Below are 19,522 nucleotides of genomic sequence, written 5' to 3' on the forward strand. Positions count from 1 at the left end.
ATACCTATTTTGCACAGGGGTTATTCACTCGGTGGCCACTTTATTAGAAACACCTACCTTTTACTTCCACTCACCAGCCACTGAGGTCCACCTACCTCAGGAGTGGGAAGTTGATGTCCATTCCCGTGTGCACCAACTAAACTTGGTAATTAGCTGATGACATGAAGCAGGTAAGACTTGAGTAGGAAAGTTACCAAACTGTGCAGGAATCTGCCCCCCAGGACTGGAGTTTCCCACCCCTGGCCTACTTTATAGGAGCACAATATAGATGCAGACTTACAGATTGTAAGACACTGATCCTGCTCCCTTCCTGCAGAATTCAGCTCCAGCCTTCATCTAACTCAGTCTAACTCAATCTGACCTGATCCAGTAAATTAATTGGACTGATGAGCTGGATCAGGTGTATTTAATTAGGGTAAGAAAGTGGAAAGTGAACTCCTCAGGAGAGCAGATCTCAAGGACCAGGGTCGGTGACCACAGCTGTAGTCCATCTGTTGTGTTGTTTCTCTAACCCATTCATCACTGGTCAGTTTCTGACCACATGACTGCTGCTGACCAGATATTATTTTGTGGACTTTTCTCAGTAAATCAGTGACACTGACATAGTAGTGGCATGGTAGCATGTGTGGAACTGGTGGCAGCAGTGTTGCTGAGGTTTCTCCATCAGCATTACGGTATGTGAGATTGGCTCACCAACCAAAAATATTCAGCCAAGAGTCGCTCAGTGGTCAGAAACTGTCCTCTGAGGAAGAGCAGCTGGGGTGTACACTGCAGGACACTTCAGATGTCAAATGTAGGACAGTTCACCAATCACCAAGAGAACATTTCTGACTGATGAACTCTGTTAATGCACTGGTAAAATTAAAAAGTGTTACTGAGTTTCAAAAGACCTTAACCAACATCCAGAAAGGCCTTTCGGGAAGCTCACATACACACAGATCCCCAGCTCCAACAATGACAGGGGAGCAATGCTGGAGAAAAGCAGCAGCCAACCCATGAGGAGCAAGGCGATAAGACTATTTGTCGTTGTACACTGTTGTCCACAGATGTGGAGTCTTTTTGCTGCAGTGCAAATTTACACCAACATTCTGACCACCTCCTTGTTTCTACGCTCATTGTCCATTTTATCAGCTCCACTTACTATATAGTTGCACTTTGTAGCTCTACAGTTACAGACTGTAGTCCATCTGTTTCTCTGATACTTTGTCAGCCCCCTTTTACCCTCTTTGTATTTGCTAAATATTTTGAAACTTAAAATTTTACTTATTTGATTTGAAACATCTGGCACAAATTTAGGAAATCAGGAAGACTGACATTGAGGAAATCTCTTAGTCTACCACTCCGTTAGGGAGATGTAGAACACATCAAAAACGGTGAGAAGTAAGCTGATATTAAAACACGTGTGAAAACATCCTCTAATTTCCATACAAATGTCGCCGGTTTCTTATGCTCAGCTTGAGATGGGGCACCATAAATAGAATAAATATGAAATAATATTTACTTCTATGCACTAGATGATGCCTCACACATTCTCATGCACGTGCACACAGCCACAAAGAACCTTTAATGTTCTCCGAGACGTGATCACTTAACAGGATTAATTACAGCATGATTCTACGCAAGTGTGAAATTAAACCACTGCGTATAATTACAGCCAACACAGTGAGCAAACAATAGCCTTCAGGAGCAGGTGGGCGTGCAGGGACGAGGGAACTCAGCAGATATCAGAGCCCACTGTAGCCTTGCATCAACAGCTGTATGCACAAGACCCAGCTGGTTCCCTAGAACAGGGGTGTCCGATTTTACCTGCAGGGCTGGCATGGCTGCAGGAGCCCACATGATCAGTTGTTTGAAGACTGAGACCAACTGATGAAATTTGATTTGATTTAGCTGGTTTGGAATGAAAACCGGCGGCCATGCCTGTCCTTCGAGAGTAAGGATAGTTTGGATTTGTTCGTTATTGTTTTCAATAAATTGATAAAATTATGTTTTAGAGAAAAATGAATTTTTATAGTGCTTTTTTTAGACTTTATGGTGCTATGGTACGATTGCACATTGTTGCCAAATGACAACAATTTACCAAGTAACACACTGATTTTTAGAATTTTCTTAAAGGGTTAAAGTAGAGGGTTAAATATGACTAGTGCATAATTTCTATTTATTTGCTAAGTTTAACACAGTGGAAAAAGGAAAAAAAAAACATTGAAATATTAAATGTATCATAACTTTTGCACATAGGAACATAAATTCAGCAAATAGATTAATTGTTAATTAAAATGTGGAGAGTGGATGTGTTAACTTAAGCCCCACATACACCAATCAGTCATAACATTATGACCACCTGCTTGTTTCTATGCTCATTGTCCATTTGAGCAGCTCCACTCCATCTGTTTCTCTGATACTTTGTTAGCCCTATTTTACCCTGATTCTTCAGTGGTCAGGACACCCACGGACCCTCACAGAGCAGGTACTATTTGGGTATACTCAGCACTGCAGTAACACTGATGTGGTGGTGGTGTGTTAGTGTGTGTTGTGCTGGTACGAGTGGATCAGACACAACAGTGCTCCTGGTGTTTTGAAACACCTCAGTATCACCGCTGGACGGAGAATAGTCCACCAACCAAAAATATCCAGCCAACAGCGTCCTGTGGGCAGCATTCCTATGACCACTGATGAAGGACTAGAGGACGAGCAACACAAACTGTGCAGCAGCAGATGAGCTATCGTCTGACTTTACATCTACAAGGTGGATTGACAAGGTAGGAGTGTCTAATAGAGTGGACAGTGAGTGGACACAGTGTTTAAAAACTCCAGCAGCACTGTTGTGTCTGAGAATGACCCAACACCCAAATAGTACCTGCTCTGTGTGGGTCCATGGGGGTCCTGACCACTGAAATACAGGGTAAATTAAATCAAGGTGGACCCCAGGACCAGATTGTTAATTTTAAGAATAGTGATGACAAAAGTGACAAACGAAGACAACAAAGCAAAGTATATGTTATATAATAGTTAACTGCAAAGTATATGCTTCTTAGTGTTTCTTGTAAGGGTGTAACAACATACTGTATCATACTGTCTCATAACATGTCTGTAAGCTCATTGCTGGTGTGTTAATACTGACTTGTGGCAAAGGTGGCATCCTATGACTGTATGACCTGTAAAGTCACTGCCCTCTTCAGTATGAACAGATCTACTGCCAGTGTGTGTCTATGGAGACTGCATGGCTTTGTGCTTGATTTTATACACCTGTTAGCAAAGCGCATGTCTAAAACATTTGAACTCAATAATTAGCAGGGTTGTCCACATACTACCATGTACTGTATAGTAAACAATGATAGACAGACAGATATGTTGATACTAAAATGAATGGCAGTAAATAATGAAATGTGTTGCATTCAAGTTGCACAAAATGATGTTGCATGCAACTCACATCATGCAACAAAGTGCTTAAAAATGTTACTGTGTACAGCCAGCCTTACAGATACTGGAACATCACAAATTAGTCAGAATCCCATAAATGCATTAGCACAGTGTAAGCAGCACATCGGTTCATTGACTTTATAAATACAAACTTAAATGATGTGATATTAATATTGTGATATTAAATTTTATCAATTAAATTTGATCACCTAGCACTGATCTGAATGTTGAATCGTTCCCCAAACTCTTTCACTGTTCCCCACTGCCCAAAGTTTTCAAGAGCACACAAGAGAAGCAATAAACTCATCCTGCCACGCTCCCTCCACCCATTGCTCACTCTCTCTCTCTCTCTCACTCTCTCTCTCCTCATCTATCTCTATCTCTTCACCCGTCGGCTCAGATTAAAATGACATCTCCCTATGAGTCTCAGGAAAAGCCACATAAAGCAATTACTAACAAGGCTGATGCCCCCCCCTCTCCACTTTGTGTAGGTGGGGGAGTAGGAGGAGTGTGAGGGGGGCTTGCTGTGCCCTTCAGCAAAAATGAATTTTCCAATTGCAGTTAGTTCTGCCATGAATAAATAAACAAATGAATAATTGAGAGGGCGACATAAATAAATAACATCACAAACATTTCACTGGCACTCATAAGTATTCCGCAGATAACTGGAGCTGCATGCTAATGATAAAAACAGATCGTGGGAGCAGGTTCCTTTGCATTATTCACCGTTCCCTCACAAAAAAAAGAAGGAGCGAGAGGAAAAAAAAAAAAATATATATATATATATATATACATAAAAAATATCTCTCAAGGAACTCAAAACATCTACTCAGTGTTGAAGTGACAGGGCTGTCCCATTTATAATGCGCAAGGACACTCAGGCAAACAAATAAGTGACCAGTCAGAGATGAATAAATAAACCAGTACTGGCTCTCTGCTGCTTGAATTGATAGGTGATGCAAAAGTTTAGCTTAGAACTCAGGGAGGAGAGAGGTGAGGCGAGGCACGTGGCCTATCTTTATTCCTGAGTATGTGCATGTGTAGTGCGAGAGCTGGACCTGCAGTACCCTTGATCTTGCCCTTACTCAGGCCTGCTGAGGCCTTCAAAAGCCCTGGAGAGTTACAGCTAATGCTTTCGGGTGAAAGAATGAAGGGATGAGGCATCACTTTACTCGGCCTTTCACCTGCTTCACGGTACAAATACATACATGTACAGTGAATTTCAAAGCTGTCAACAAGATGCAGGCGTGCTTACAAGGACTCTCTACCTTCCACTGCTCGCTTGTATGTCTCATTTGCAGTGAGTCCTCTCAAAATGAACGAGAGGCTTGCTTGTGTAGAATTCTCATGCCGACAGTCTCACTAATGGACCAACACAGAGGTCCACATGTGCTGTTGAGGACAAGTGTGCTGTTGTAATTATCAAAGGCACCCACCTCGTCTTGTTTAGAGGTCAGATGTTCCTGAGCAGAGCTCAGCTGCGCACTCAGCCTCAGCATAGTTTCATCCTTGCTGGACACCTAAAGTACAAAAATAGGACCTTCTAGATCACTGTAAACCATATGGCTCCAGCTGCAGATAATTAAGCCAGCACTTCATATATAGAAATGTTTTCTGAAATTAAATGAAAGGTCATTATGCTGCTGGTCAAAAGTTTAGAATCACTGTCAAGAACAGTATAACATAGTATGAAATGTGCAAACACACATTATAAACATGTTTCTAATATAGAACATGTCCAAAAGAATCCAGACACCGCTTCTAATTAGTAGACTTTAAGGCACACTCATTGCTCATGCTGTTGTTAAACTGTGCACACACTTGTTGTTTTATTTGCACAGAACCTCTCATCTGTTTGTGCAAATTACCCTTAGCTTAGCACTATCAAACTACTAGAATCCTTTGAAGGTTAGCAATATCGTTGAGGTGGCTTTTTTCCTCTTGGTCTAACTGACTTCTGCGATTTAAGCCCAAATTAAAGGAGCAGCTCTAACGCCACAACAGTCCACTTTTGATGCTAAAGCCGTGGAATCGTGGTTTTGTAGCGACGAAGCATCTTTGAATACCTTTGGGATGAGTTGGAGTTGCTTTTGCCATCCAGAACTAGTCGTCCAACATCAGTACCGTACTTCACTAATGCTCCTGTGGTTGAATTCAATCAGATCCTCACAGCAATGTTCCACCATCTAGTTTAAAGCCTTCACATAAAAGTAGAGGCTGTCACTGCAGCAAAGATGGACCAAACTCCCTATTAATACAGCTTATTTCTGAAGAAATGCTGGACAAAAAGGTGTCTGCAAACTTTTGGATATACAGTGCCAATTTCCTGGACTGTCCTGAACTACATTTTCCTTTCAGTTTACAATCTCCATTCACAATGCTGTGTATTTCAGGACTAGGCTTAATCCCTGATGGTGAAACCCAAAGTGCATTACACTAATACTGTACGACTTGATACGTTTGGGTACAAATGACGTTTAATTTGTCCATAATGACTGGCAGAGTCGAACAAGTGTATAATACTGAGAAATGAAGTAAATGAACAACTTCAATGTCTTGTACAAAAGATCTTGAGACAGATAACATCCCAAGAAATACTATATACTACTATACGAATTGTCTTTATATTGTATGATATACTGTTCTTGTTCTTAAAACATTTGATATAATAAATCACAGTCTATTATAACTGGGGGCAAACTGCAAACTTGGACGAAGGGTGTTTGTAACAGGTAGCAGTGCGTGTTAAAGTGTGACATGGTGGCACCTCTTGCTGTGCTGTCCGGTACTTCTCTGTGAGCAGGACGAGCTGGGAGGTCAGCTTGTCCCTCTGCTCCTTCGCCTGCTGCAGATCAGCCCTCAGCCTGGATACAGACGCCTCCTTCTCCACCAACTGCAGAAACATGGAAACATACAGGCATAGAGGAAACACACAGCCCATATAGTACTATCAGCCTATTATTCAACAGAACTGGGCTTGTATTAAAATGCAGTATTACAGTGCTACTCTTGTTTCATTGTTAAGTACAGGCTGGAAACAAAAGGGTTAAATTCTTAAAACACCCAGTGGAAAACCAGCCATTAGATATAATTAGGAAGTAATAGGGAAATCAACCAATCATCAATATATGATGAACTGTCTGTCACAGGCTTCAAGTGAAACCTAGTAATCTAGAACCGCCATTTCACCTAAGCAGTTACTTTCTGCCCTATTTAGGCATCTGAATGTAACTGCTGCAGCATTGAAGGTGGAACAGAACATCTGAAAGCCTCATCTGAAAGCGTTCATGCGGATCACCGATAGCTTAGCACTACCAAAACTACTAGAATGCTGTAGGGTTGCTAGAAGAAGTTAGCATTCCCCATGTTTTGACGTTTAAGCCCAAATTAAAGGAGCAGCTCTAACACCACTGCAGTCCACTACAATTCAAAGTAAAATATCCTACTTTTCACTCCACAAATGTGTCACATTTCACTACTCAAAAGTGGGAAAACACAGTTTTTTTAAACATCCATAAAATATGATGCACTTCCAAACCAAAGCAAACCACAGCTCACCTCTCCCTAAATGCTTGGCTTGACCCTTGTGTGGCGTTCAGGTCTGTGGGACCCGTTTTCAATGCTTACCAAAAGAAAACATGATGTGATTTATTATTATTCAACCTCAACATTCCTTGGCCTTTGCTGATGTTCTGTGAAGAACATTTTTAATGTGTTCATACAGTTCACCCCACTGTCTGATTGTAACTCAGCTACTTTAACCTCTTATTCTCCAGGCTATATTTTGGTTTGTCCATCTGAATTTTCATGACCAAATCATAAGGCAAATTATTCAGTAACTGTATGAAATAAATGTCATTTTTTATTTAATCATTTAATCTTAATGCAATCAATTTTTTTAAAGGTTCCCCTCAAATGCACAGAACATGTTTTATGATCTACACATATTACTATATGATTACAATTTACTACTGAAAGCCAGAAATCTCAGATGCTCTTTGTGTTTTTTATTAAAAATCATTTTTACAGAGCAGATCACTGAAGAGACGCTGTCTGTTTATAGTTTATAGCCCAGATTTGTGGAAAAACGGGTCGACTTTCAGCAGAAAAACAAACTGAGATCAGCTTCTTTTATTATAAGGGTTTAAAATGACATCACCATCTCTGGCTATAGGCAGGAGGTGGAACGCCTAGAGAGTTGGTGCAGTGAGAACAATCTCTGCATCAACGTGAAGAAGACAAAGGAGATGATTGTGGATTTCAGAAGGGGCAACACCATCCCTCCCCTCCCCCTACACATCGGAGGATCTGCAGTGGAAGTGGTCTCCAGTTATAGGTACTTGGGTGTACACCTAAGTAACAACCTTATGTGGAGTAATAACACTTCCAGCCTGATCAGGAAGGCACATCAGCGCCTCTACTTCCTCAGAAGGCTGAGGCGTGCTGGACTCGGGAGCTCAGTCCTCACCTCATTTTACAGATGTGTGGTGGAGAGCGTTCTGTGCTCCAGCATCACCGTATGGCACAGAAGCTGCTCTGTGGCAGAAAGGAAAGCTCTGCAGAGGGAGGTGAAGGCTGCACAGAGCCACCACCATGGACATTTACACCTCCAAATGCAGGAAAAGGGCCACTGGCATCATGAAGGACCCCACTCACCCAGTACACACACTTTTTGTTCCGCTCCACTCAGGTAGGAGGTTGCGGAACATTAAGAGCAAAACTAACAGACTGAGGAACAGCTTCTTCCCTGAAGCCGTAAGACTACTCAATTGCAATTAGACAATCACTGCAATGGCACTTCATGTCCTCTTATTTATTGCTGCTGTACTGAATTAGTGCCTCCACTATATCACCCCTACACATGTCACTTTATACATTACCAGTATTAAGATGTACACGTTCTACCTCATACTCATACTGCTGTGGTCCATGCTGCTGTTATTTGTCCACCCCCTTTATATGCACCTTCTATTTATTGTTTATTGTTTATTACATTGGGAGTTAACTGGACCGTGAGTACAATGTTTCGTTCCACCTCATGTACCACATGTGATGTGAATGACAATAAAGCCTTATCTTATCTCATCTTATCTTATCTCATCTTATCTTATCTCATCTCATCTTATTTGACAGGAAAGAAGAGTTACAGCCTCATACGACGCCCAGCTTCTGAATGTAGCTTATGAAATATAAACAATTGATCTAACTGCTCACCACGTGGTCATGACGGACAGGTATGCAGCCTCACTTCCTGCTCTAAAATAATAGTGTTTTGGTAGTGACATGAAGATGTGGGAGAACTTTTTTTTTAAAGTTTTTAAGTCGTTTCATTTATAATTAAACTCAACTTCATTTTAAAGGAAGTGAAATATTAAAAAAAATTAAAAAGTAATTTAAATAATTGTTTTTACAAGTTAAAATGTAGGGTTTAGTGTTTGGGACAGTCACTTCCCAAAAGAAAGTACCCTATAAATGATGATTTTGTATATACAGTATTTATGTTGTCAGTTATTATACTGGGTTTAAATATATCATTATATAATCTTTGTAAATAGTTGAGGTGTGAAAATGTATGGAAACAGGCCTAGTGAAGCACTGCTTATTGTTATGTTGCACTGGGTGATAAACCTACCTGGGAGTAGCAGGTTGTATACTGGCACTGCAGCTGGGTCAGCTCAGCTTTCAGTTCAGTCACTCTCTGCTCCTGTCCTGCTCTCAGGGCCTCCTGTACAAAACATCCTGCTATCACCATCTGCAACCAGGCTTCTTAAAGCACAAAGCTTTGCACATTGCCTCCTTTAAGACACCTAACACAACTCATCATGTAAAAACTAAAATGAAGTGCTACGAACAAAATCCATTGCAGAGCAAAAAAAAAAAAAAATCCTGTGCACATCATCTCGAGAAAAATATTTTAAAAAAGCCTTTATTAACACATAGCAATCAGTGGTGGATGAAGAACACAAACCACGTACTTAAGTTAAAGTAGAGGCACTGAAGGTAAAATATTACTCCAGTAAAAGTAGAAGTTCCTCCCTTTAGACCTCCACTTGAGTAAAAGTACTAAACTATTTACCTTCAAATGTACTGAAGTATGAAAAGTAAAAGTACTAAAAGATTAATTATGGCTCTGATGTCCTGTTATCATTTTTATAACAAGACTGGCTTCATGAACTCATTTTAGGTGAAAATCCTCCAGTGTCTCTCTTGGTAAACCAGGCTTTTAATAGAATGTCATTAATTAGTGACGCTGATGTTTATTAAAATGATCATAAGCACAAAACACTGAAGGTAAACAGTTTCCATCAGGTAGAACCGAGTGGCTCTGAAATCACTTTTTACAAACAAGTAAAGTTTCAGTTTAAGATTTATTTACAACTTAGTTCCAAGTTTAAGTTTAATAAAAACTGGCTTTAAACTCAGGATCACAATGAGTTCCTTTACTATGTTGATCTGTAGGTCTCTGTTCATAAACATAAACCAGCCCAAACTAATTTACTATAAAATGAAATGTTGTTTGTATAAATTCAGAAAAAAGCTGCGTCAGTCACGACTGCATATGTGGACATATTTCTATATTGTGCTCTATTTACACAAAGTTAGGTTAGTTCATCATTTATGTTGAATAGACTCTCCCAAAATTTTACGCTGCTGCGCTGACCTTGAACCGTGTGCTGCACTGGGTCGGAATGACCAACAGGTCAAAACAAGCTCAAAACAAAGTGACCGCTGTGCCCTGATTGGTGTTCTTGCTTTGTGCTTCTTTCGTTTTGACATGTTATGTTTTTATACACACAGAAACCAAAAGGAGTGACAGATTTCTCAAAATGTAGTGGAGGAAAAAGTCAGATATTAGACTTTGAAATGTAGTGGAGTGAAAGTAAAAAGACGCCCAGAATGAACTTCAGTACAGAAACTAATTACATTTACTTAGTTACTGTCCACCACTGATGGTAATGTATATAAAAATGTGCCGGTGCGTTCCGGGCTGCTCAGGCCTTCATGAGGACACAAGACATGGCAGAACGATGCCATTTCTTATATCTACATATTACTGCAAAGTTGAGATCAACATCTATCTATCCATCTATCTATATTATATATATCTGTAACATCTATCTATCTATTCTTACAGTTAGGCATTACACAATTTAAAGAAACATATATATATATATATATATATATATACACACACATATGTATACATATATATATATATATATATATATATATTTTTTATCTTAAAGATTTTTACAGACTACTGTTATCCTTTTTGTTTAGCTTTGTACTTTATTTGTATTTTATTTTTTATTTTCTGATCATTTTATTTTCCTCCCATTTTTTTCCTCCTGTTGCGTGCTTCTGTTTTTGTTTCTCAGTTTTAATATTTGATTTAAAAAAAAAAAAAACTACTAGAAACACACTGAAAGTGTCTAGCACTCTTACTTGTTCCCTAAGGGTTCTCTGGCAGCTCTGGAGCTCGCTGCTCACTTCTTGCAGATCATTCTGGCAGGCCGTAAGCTGCTGGCGTAGGTCAGTAGCCTCCTGGTCTCGAGCATGTGCTTCCTGTCTCAGAACATCCTCCTCGAGGGTCAAAGCGGTCAGCCTCTCTTCGCGCTCGCTGAGCTATTGGACACAAGACAGGCATCAGAAAAAGTCCCGTCCAATCAAAATGAGTGTCATCCATTTGGCCGATCAGCTACAGATGTGATAAAAAGGAAAGCCGTAATGGAAAGGCAGAGCAATCCACGGACAATAGAGAATAGAGAAATGGAAAATCTCTCGTATTAAAGAAATCATTCGCCACTTTTTTATGATCACAATAGCAGAGCAAGATGCTCTGTCCATTTCGTTTCCACGATGTACTGTGTATATAGGGGCAATTTGTCACTTTAAGGAAATGGTTCCCATTTTTAGGGAGCCGGCTCCAGCCCATCTCCCATTTAACGGCAAATTGGATAATACGGGTTCCTACCACCATTGGCTGTCGTTATTTGGGCTCGCAGAAAATGATTGCGGATTACACATAATTATCCGTTAAACTATCCCTCTGCCGTGTTTTTGCAATCATAATAATCCAATGTCACTTAAAATAAGATGGGCACGGGGCATGTATGAAAGACGAAAAAATAGCCTAATCACATTTCCTGCATTAGAGAGCTCATAAAGCAGAACAGTTAAGGCGAAAGCACGGGGTCTCATTGAGTACTTATAAAAATGGGGTCTAGTGTACTGGTGGTTGGGGTCATGTGGAGTTTACATGAGAATTCCAAGTTTAACCAGCACACAAGTGCACCAAGTTCCGGACCAAAAGCTCCTGGGCTGGACTGAGGTTTACCACAAACTCATCCAGACACACGCACACCCACATCCACCCTGGGATGCCTAAGAGTTTTCACTCCACAAACCAAACACTAAATTATTTATCCACCTTTATACATCCAACTGATTTTATGGGTTAGATGCTTCACCACAAACCTCTTTTTAAAGTCTTGGGGAAAAAACTCAAAGCGAACCATCACAGAGCATCCTGCGATTGTCAGCAAAGGCAGAGTAAACAGAAACCCAGACCTATTGAGACAACAACCAAAGCTCTCAGCTCTGGCTGTATTCCCCACTGCAGACCATCAAGGAGAGCTGCTAATGTGCCAGCTAAGCACAAAATGTTAATTAACAACACTGAGCTCATATGCATTTTAACGTGAAAGGGAGAGGGGGTCGGGGGTGGGTGGGAACAAATTTCCTGTGCAGGTCTGATTGCACAGCATTGTGAAGCTGGCCTTAATGAGCCTCCAGTGAGCTGAAGTGAGGGAGACTGACCGTGCTCTCCTGACCCCTCCTCATCCACCATGTCCTCCACTCTCCCTCATTTATCTTATGCTCTGCTATGCTCTCTTTCCCTTTTTTTTTTAATTTCACAGGCTCTGCTGCTATTCTCCTCTCAGTGTCCTCCTTTCCTCACCGTAGCTTGCAGCGCGTCAAGCTTGTCCTTCAGGCAGCAGCTCGTCTCCTGCTGGACATTCAGGCTGTGCTGGGCTTCTTGCAACTGAGCCTGCATCTGCTTCAGTCTCTCCGTGGAGGAGCGCTCCCGATCCCTCCACTCCCACACCTCCCTCTGCCGCTCCTGCCTGACCCGTTCCAGCTCCTTCTTTAGCTCCATGGCCCGAGCCTCTGCCCAGCTCACCTACACACACACACACACACACACACACACACACACATAATTATATGCTCAGTGTACGCATCAGTACCATCAGAGGCCACCCTTCATTTTAAAATTTACATTCAAATAATTACAATAATTACAAGTAATATTTTTAAATATAGATATTTTTACAACATAATCCACTTGCATAAAGAAAGGGAAAGTCAAAGGAAAATAAGTGGTAAAAACAGAAGTGTCTAAAACTAGTTAAGAAATGTACTGTGGGGGAGAAAGAGGTGGGCGATAAGGCAAAAATGTAATGCCAAGACACTTCAAGAAGTTTTCCCAATACACAATTTGTCCAGATATATACTTCTCCTGTCAGCTGATAAATTGGAAAAGACAAAGTAGTTCCACATTAAAAAAATACTATAAAAAAACTCTGAATATAATAATTTACCTTGAACTTTTCATATACTGTGCTGCACTAAATCCAGTCAAACAGCACTTATTATACTCTCTGCAATCAAACATGCAAACCGGAAGTGTTTTTAAATACTGACAATATCCACAGATTACTCAGAAATCCATATGACGACATATTGTGGTGTAATTAAATATGATAACAATAGATACGGTCATATTACTCAACCCAAAGGGGTTTCTTTCAAACTATTGAGATGTCACCACTAAAAAAGGAAATAAACAAAAAAGAAGAAAATGTGTAAATCAAATAAAGAAGCTGTTGGTCTACTCAGAGCCACCCCAGACTGGATGGACACCCCAGAGTCCAGACCTCAACACCACTGAATGTGTGTGGGAGCTTGTGAGTCATGAAAGGCAACCAAACTGAACTTTGGAGGGGTGGAAAAGAATCTCTGCATTTTGTGTTAAATGTTTTCTGATTACCCATGGTGGTGCAGTGGGTAGTGCTTCCATCTCACAACAAGAAGGGCCTGGGTTTCCCAGGCCGGGTGACCTGGGTCCTTTCTGTGTGGAATTTGCATGTTTTCTCCGTGTCTGCATGGGATTCCTCCCACAGTCCAGAGACATGCAGTCAGGCCAACTGGACATAAATTGCCTAAATTGCCCCTAGGTGTGAGCGATCGTGGATGTATCCTGCCTTCCGCCCGATGACAGCTGGGATAGACTCCAGCACCCCCCGCAACCCAGAAGGAGAAGCGGCTTAGAAGATGTGTTTCTGCTTTTTTACTGATACTGAAAAGTGAAAAACTTGTGCTTCAAGGATGTTTCAACTGGAAATTAATTACAGGGTACAGGTCTCCGACTTTTGCACAGTGCAATTATACATATGGACTGAGACTGCAGTCAATAAATGGGCTGCTGAGTGTGTGTGTGTGTGTGTGTGTGTGTGTGTGTGTGTGTATGTATGTATGTATGTATATATATATATATATATATATATATATATATATATATATATATATATATATATATATGGATAGATACGCACACACACACACACACACACACACAGAAATGACTCATATCACCTGCATACTGTAGAAACCAGTTCTCAGTTTAAAAGCTTCTCAGTGAGGGTCACCTTTCATAGCACTTACTAAAGTGACCACATGCGTTCTATTCATCACCATCAATAAAACAGCTCTTTGACTCTATTCAAGACTCACAGTGGCAGCTTAAAACTCTCATAATCATGTACAGTTGGGACAAGTACAACATTAGAGACATACAGTAGAAGACCATACGGACACTCATGGTCCATACATTTACTCAGCCACCACAGTTAATGTTAAAAGCCCCATGACATGGCAGGTATACTTTTCAAAACCTCTCTAAGCCTGTCACACAGACACATACTGACCTTACATTAGTGCTGGGCAGTACTGATGAAATTCAATATCTTGATTTTTTAAAATATATATCCGATGATATGTTTGTCTTACTAACGTAACAATAAATAGTCATACATTATAAAAAGTGCTGATACTCAGAAATGCTAAAAGAGTGACAAGCTAGGCAAGTCGTACACACCTGACATAGTTTGTTTGGATTGTTTCTGGTCTGCCCTGTTTTGCTTTAAATCACACTAAAGGAAGTGTAACACAGTATCGTAAATACAGGGTGATGGAAAAAGATTCTTCTGATTTCAAAGCTCCATATTTTTACAACCATTAGGCCTCTAGGAACCAATCACCATCCAACTGAAAGAGGAAGTCAGAGTTTCTGACTGTTAGTGAAAGATGGCTCCCTTCAATCTGAGAGGAGATGAGACCCCTGAGCAGAAAGCCTTCTGCGTTCTCCACTTCAATAAGAGTGAATCCATCATAACTGTGCAGTGTGATTTTCATGGGCAGAGAACTTCCAACAGCTCAGGGCGTTCGGCACTGATTCCACAGCACTGGATGAACTGGATGAAAGAGCTGTGAGCGACAGCCGACATGCTCAATCCAGAGTGGGATGAATTTGACTATGGTGTTGATGTCGTCCGTACAGCTGGAGGAGGTTCACACTGAGACCTTGTAAAATTACATAATAAACTTTATGCTCATTTAAACCATTTACAGTTCACTGCATTGATGTGTAACGATTTACAAGTGAAATAAATAATTTTGAAATTGGATTAATCTTTTTGAATCACCTGTATTAACATGACAGAAACCATATTTACTGAAAGACTACTTACTATATATTTACTATTTATGCACACAACTGCCGCTCACTGGATATTTTCTCTTTTTCGGACCGTTCTCTGTAAACCCTGGAGATGGTTGTGTGTGAAAATCCCAGTAGATCAGCAGTTTCTGAAATACTCAGACCAGCCCGTCTGGCACCAACAACCACGCCACGTTCAAAGTCTCTTAAATCACCTTTCTTCCCCCATTCTGATGCTCGGTCTGCACTTCAGCAAGTTGTCTTGACCACCTCTACATGCCTAAATGCATTGATTTGCAGCCATGTGATTGGCTGATTAGCTATTTGTGTTAACAAGCAATTTAACAGGTGTACCTAATAAAGTAGCCGGTGAGTGTATTTTGAATACTGTTATTTTGAAACAATGTAAAGCATCAAGTAAATGGGCTGCATTGTGGTGAAGTTTGTTTAATTAATCAACACAGATGAAACTGAAAATCACTATTGTTGAGCGACATCAATATCACTATATCTGTATAGACAATCCATCGTCCAGTTTTCAGTGCTGGTCACGGTGTCTGCGATTGATACCGTCTGCTAGACAAATTCTGTTCAAATATTCAAGCTAACATTACTCAGAAACAACACTGTGGTATCTGTGGTGGCTGTAAATAAAACTATGCTAAAGAAATATATTTGTTATCTTTTTTGTAAACACCATTTTATATTCATAATGGCTGTTCTTAACATAAAGTCAAGTGTATAGAAGGTTTCTCAGCATGCACTGACACTTGTAAAAGATCACATAAATGCATAATCACAGTATGTAGACAAAGCAGCTCCTATTGTAGCATAGCTCTAAATTACAGGTGTTTTTTTGGTCCGTCCTTTGATTACAGGCTACCTGACTTTTATTAGCCTAGCCCAGCTGTTAGCTACATAAACAACATCATAACCTTTTATATTCTTGATAAAATACAGTTCAAAGTCATGCTCTGGCAGCAATTTAAACTAAACAGCTACCAAAGATGAATTATTGAACCTCAATAGCGTCAGTAACTAAATAGCAGATCGGTTAAACGTTGGCAGTGTGCTATATATTACAGAACATCCTCAGAGCTCAGCATCAGGTTTCAGACATCAGATAAAACATTAGCTGTGTCTCAAAGCCAAGTATGCAGCCAAGGACGGCTGTGTTCCTCAGTGCCACTGAAGGCTGTCCTGTTTTGTATGATCCTTTGAAAGCCCAGTCACCCAAAATCCTTCCCATGCAGCTCAAAAAAATTGAAAAATGACCTGCATGTGTTCAAATACCAGTGCTATAAAGGTCTCTCCTACCTCGACTGTAGCCTTCACTATTCTCATCCATACGCAGAACAGTTGGGGGAATGTGTCGCCACATGGGTTACAAGGTTACCTGGATTTTGGTTGAATATTTTACTGGACATTGTTTCCAAGAGCATTTAACTGTATCAGTCTTGCAGAGATTTTACTGGTCAAACACAGGGATTAACAAGCAAACCCCGCACCCAGCAATACCTCACGTTAAACACTAAAGCCTTATAAGAGCCGCGGCCAAGTCTTCAATCTACTGTCGGGTTCAGTTCCTTCATCAGCGCTCCCCCACGGACGCTCAAACAAAACACCCAGAGGGCTTTTAATGAGTTTTCACAGAAAGTGACTTAAAAAGGCAGCTTGTTCTTTACGAACCGACAAGCTCCTACGGTGACAGGACTGGCACATAAAAGTCCATGCGAGCAAAATGAAGGAGTGTAAGTTAAGTGTGAAAATATACTGCGGCGTAGACCCTCGGCAGAGGCCTCTATTAATCAAGCTGTCCGCACTTTGTTTTGAGAGTAATCTTGTCCAACCACCAGAGAAGCACTCAGCGGTAAGTGGCGATTGGCTGGCCTTTGATGGTGCTACTTTATGGCATCCCAAAGCACAGTCAGGCCTCACTGGAAAAACACTCCGGCTAGGAGCTCTGAGCTGGGCCTAGGGTTACTCAACACACACACACACACAGAGGAAGAGGGCAGGTCCATACTGCCTGAAATACCTGTGCAGGCTTTTTCTCCCTGTAGCTGTCTCTCTTTTCTCACTTCCTCACCCCCCAGTAATATAGTCCTGGATAACACTGAAAGTTTTTATTACACTTCCTAAACATGAAAGGTTTAAACATTACACTTGTTATTATATTTTATGGTCATTTATTAGCGTTGATGGTCCATCATATTTAAAGCTGTGTGGTAAATAACAGGTTTCAGAGTTAACAGGACATCACATTCACTGAACAAAATGTTCAGTAAAAAGGAACAATGCTTCATTTACATAGAGACCCCCTAGTTTCTTGGCCCAAACTTTCATTTGTAAAAATACCTATAGTCTCAACTATAATTCACTTCTTCATGCTAAACACAATTTGCTGCCAGTGTAAAATATCAGTTGGTGAGTAGTTCCACTTCTTTCTTGCCAATTTTGCAAATGTGCATAATAACTTTAAATTAAAAAAAAAGAAGGAAAAAAAGACCAAAACATTGGCAAGGGCAAAGACTACAGGTTGGTAGTGTAAATGACCGTGAAAACCCATTTCAGTCAATCGGCTGCACACAAGCCTTAAATCAATGTAAAGCAGATCACTGCAGTGGAAATGTGTTCTCTGGAGTGATGAATCATGCTTCACTATCTTTCAGTCTGATGTGTGAATCTAGGCTTGCCAGGATGCCAGGAGAATAGTCCTTACCGGAATGTGGAGTGCCAACAGCCAAGTTTGGTGGAGGAGGGATAATGGGCTGGGGCTGTTTTTCAGGGTTTGGGGGAGTTCCAGGGAAGGGTAATGTTAATGCTATAGTTCACAAAGTCAATTTACTCATTTATATGCTTTGTAGCAAAAGGGGAAAACCCTGCTTTGTTCTAGTATGGCTGAGCACCAGTGCACAAATCATAGTCCACAAAGACATGGTGTGACAAGTTTGGCTCACAAATGCTCTTTTGCCTAAACAGGCACAAATTGCCATAGATACTTTCCAAAATCTTGTGGAAAATCTTTTAGGCCTTCCCAGAAGAGCGAAGGGGATGCAACTCCACATTAATACTCATAGTTTTGGAACAGGGCATTCAACAAGCTCATATAGGCATGATGGTCAGGTGTTCACATACTTTTAATCGTATAGTTTTTATGAACTGTATAATTTTTGGGTAACATTTTTAAAAAGCCTGTGACCTACAAAGTCTAAATCTAAAGCTTACTGTAACCTGGAGAAGTACCATGGCTTGTCTCAATAGAACAAAGCATCTTTTGTTTTTTCTCTCTTTCTTTAAATTTAAATATATGTCTATCATACACTCCTCCTCACTCTCCAGAATGGTCCCAGCTATCTAACTAGCCACACTAACAGTCTGCACAGTCAGCTAATAGGTTCCCGCCCCATTCTGACACTCACAGAAACACTAAGACAAGCTCAGGGGCTGGCAGATCCACACAGACAAAAAGTATCAATCTCAACATTGTTGAAGAAAGACGTGACTCTTGGTAGAGGCAGACGTGTCTCTGGTGCTCTACTCTACACCTTATTCAAACCACAGTGAGGATGTGACGTGCACTTAATCGCAGATAAACAGGGCTCAGTGATGGCACTCAGAGACTAACACAAGCTAATAGGCAGAGGGCAAAGAGGGCAAGAGACCTTGTCCTTGAGCTGCTGCTGTTCCTCTCTCAGACTCTCCAGCTCCTCCACCTGGCTGCCTTCCTGAAAAAGAGAGAGAGAGAGAGAGAGAGAGAGAGAGAGAGAGAGAGAGAGAGGATGAGAATGCACTGGTTTATGAAAATGCACCAACTCTGTTCTCAAGTTGTATTTAGTAACCGTGCATGATTGCTGTCTTTTTAATAACTCAAGGCCGATACACAGCCTGTGTATTGTATATTGTAGCTGTATGCTATACAAATTGTTAACTGTTATCATGATATCGGCCTTTGCAACTCAGACAATGCTGATTTATAGTACCATTTATAGTATGGTGCCATTAAGTACAAATTATTCCAGAGATATTTCTGAGGAGATTACATATAGATAATCAAATTTGGACAAGGAAGGGAGTCAAAGGAAAATAAGTGAAAAGATCAGGAGCTGCCATAATAGATACAGAGAAAACGGGACGCTCCAATAGTTTTTTGCTGCAAAGCGGCTCGCTTATTTCCAGTACCGCTGTCTGTTTTTGTGTTACGCTTCCAGGTTCTCCTCCCTTGCCTAGCACGCTCCAGGACTCCATTTCCCTTAATTCCAGTCCAGATGACGTCATCAATTCCTCCAGTCACGCGCAACTGCCTCATTCTTAGTCACC

At 40.7% G+C, this 19,522-nt stretch overlaps 1 protein-coding gene across 3 annotated transcripts in view; it reads right to left on the reverse strand.

Moving 5' to 3' along the window:
* LOC108433047 (trichohyalin) overlaps window positions 1–19,522 on the reverse strand; it is a 318,922-nt gene that overhangs the window by 60,560 nt on the left and 238,840 nt on the right. For all 3 annotated transcript variants that reach the window (XM_017707316.2, XM_017707312.2, XM_017707314.2), the window contains 6 exons: window positions 18,868–18,930; window positions 12,383–12,604; window positions 10,867–11,046; window positions 9,053–9,145; window positions 6,188–6,313; window positions 4,857–4,940 (listed from right to left, as the gene is read on the reverse strand). In XM_017707316.2, coding sequence (XP_017562805.1) covers window positions 4,857–4,940; window positions 6,188–6,313; window positions 9,053–9,145; window positions 10,867–11,046; window positions 12,383–12,604; window positions 18,868–18,930 — 768 coding nt within the window. The remainder of the gene's footprint in view (window positions 1–4,856; window positions 4,941–6,187; window positions 6,314–9,052; window positions 9,146–10,866; window positions 11,047–12,382; window positions 12,605–18,867; window positions 18,931–19,522) is intronic.

Source organism: Pygocentrus nattereri, chromosome 15 (assembly GCF_015220715.1).
Source record: "Pygocentrus nattereri isolate fPygNat1 chromosome 15, fPygNat1.pri, whole genome shotgun sequence".
In the NCBI taxonomy this organism is placed as follows: Eukaryota; Metazoa; Chordata; class Actinopteri; order Characiformes; family Serrasalmidae; genus Pygocentrus; species Pygocentrus nattereri.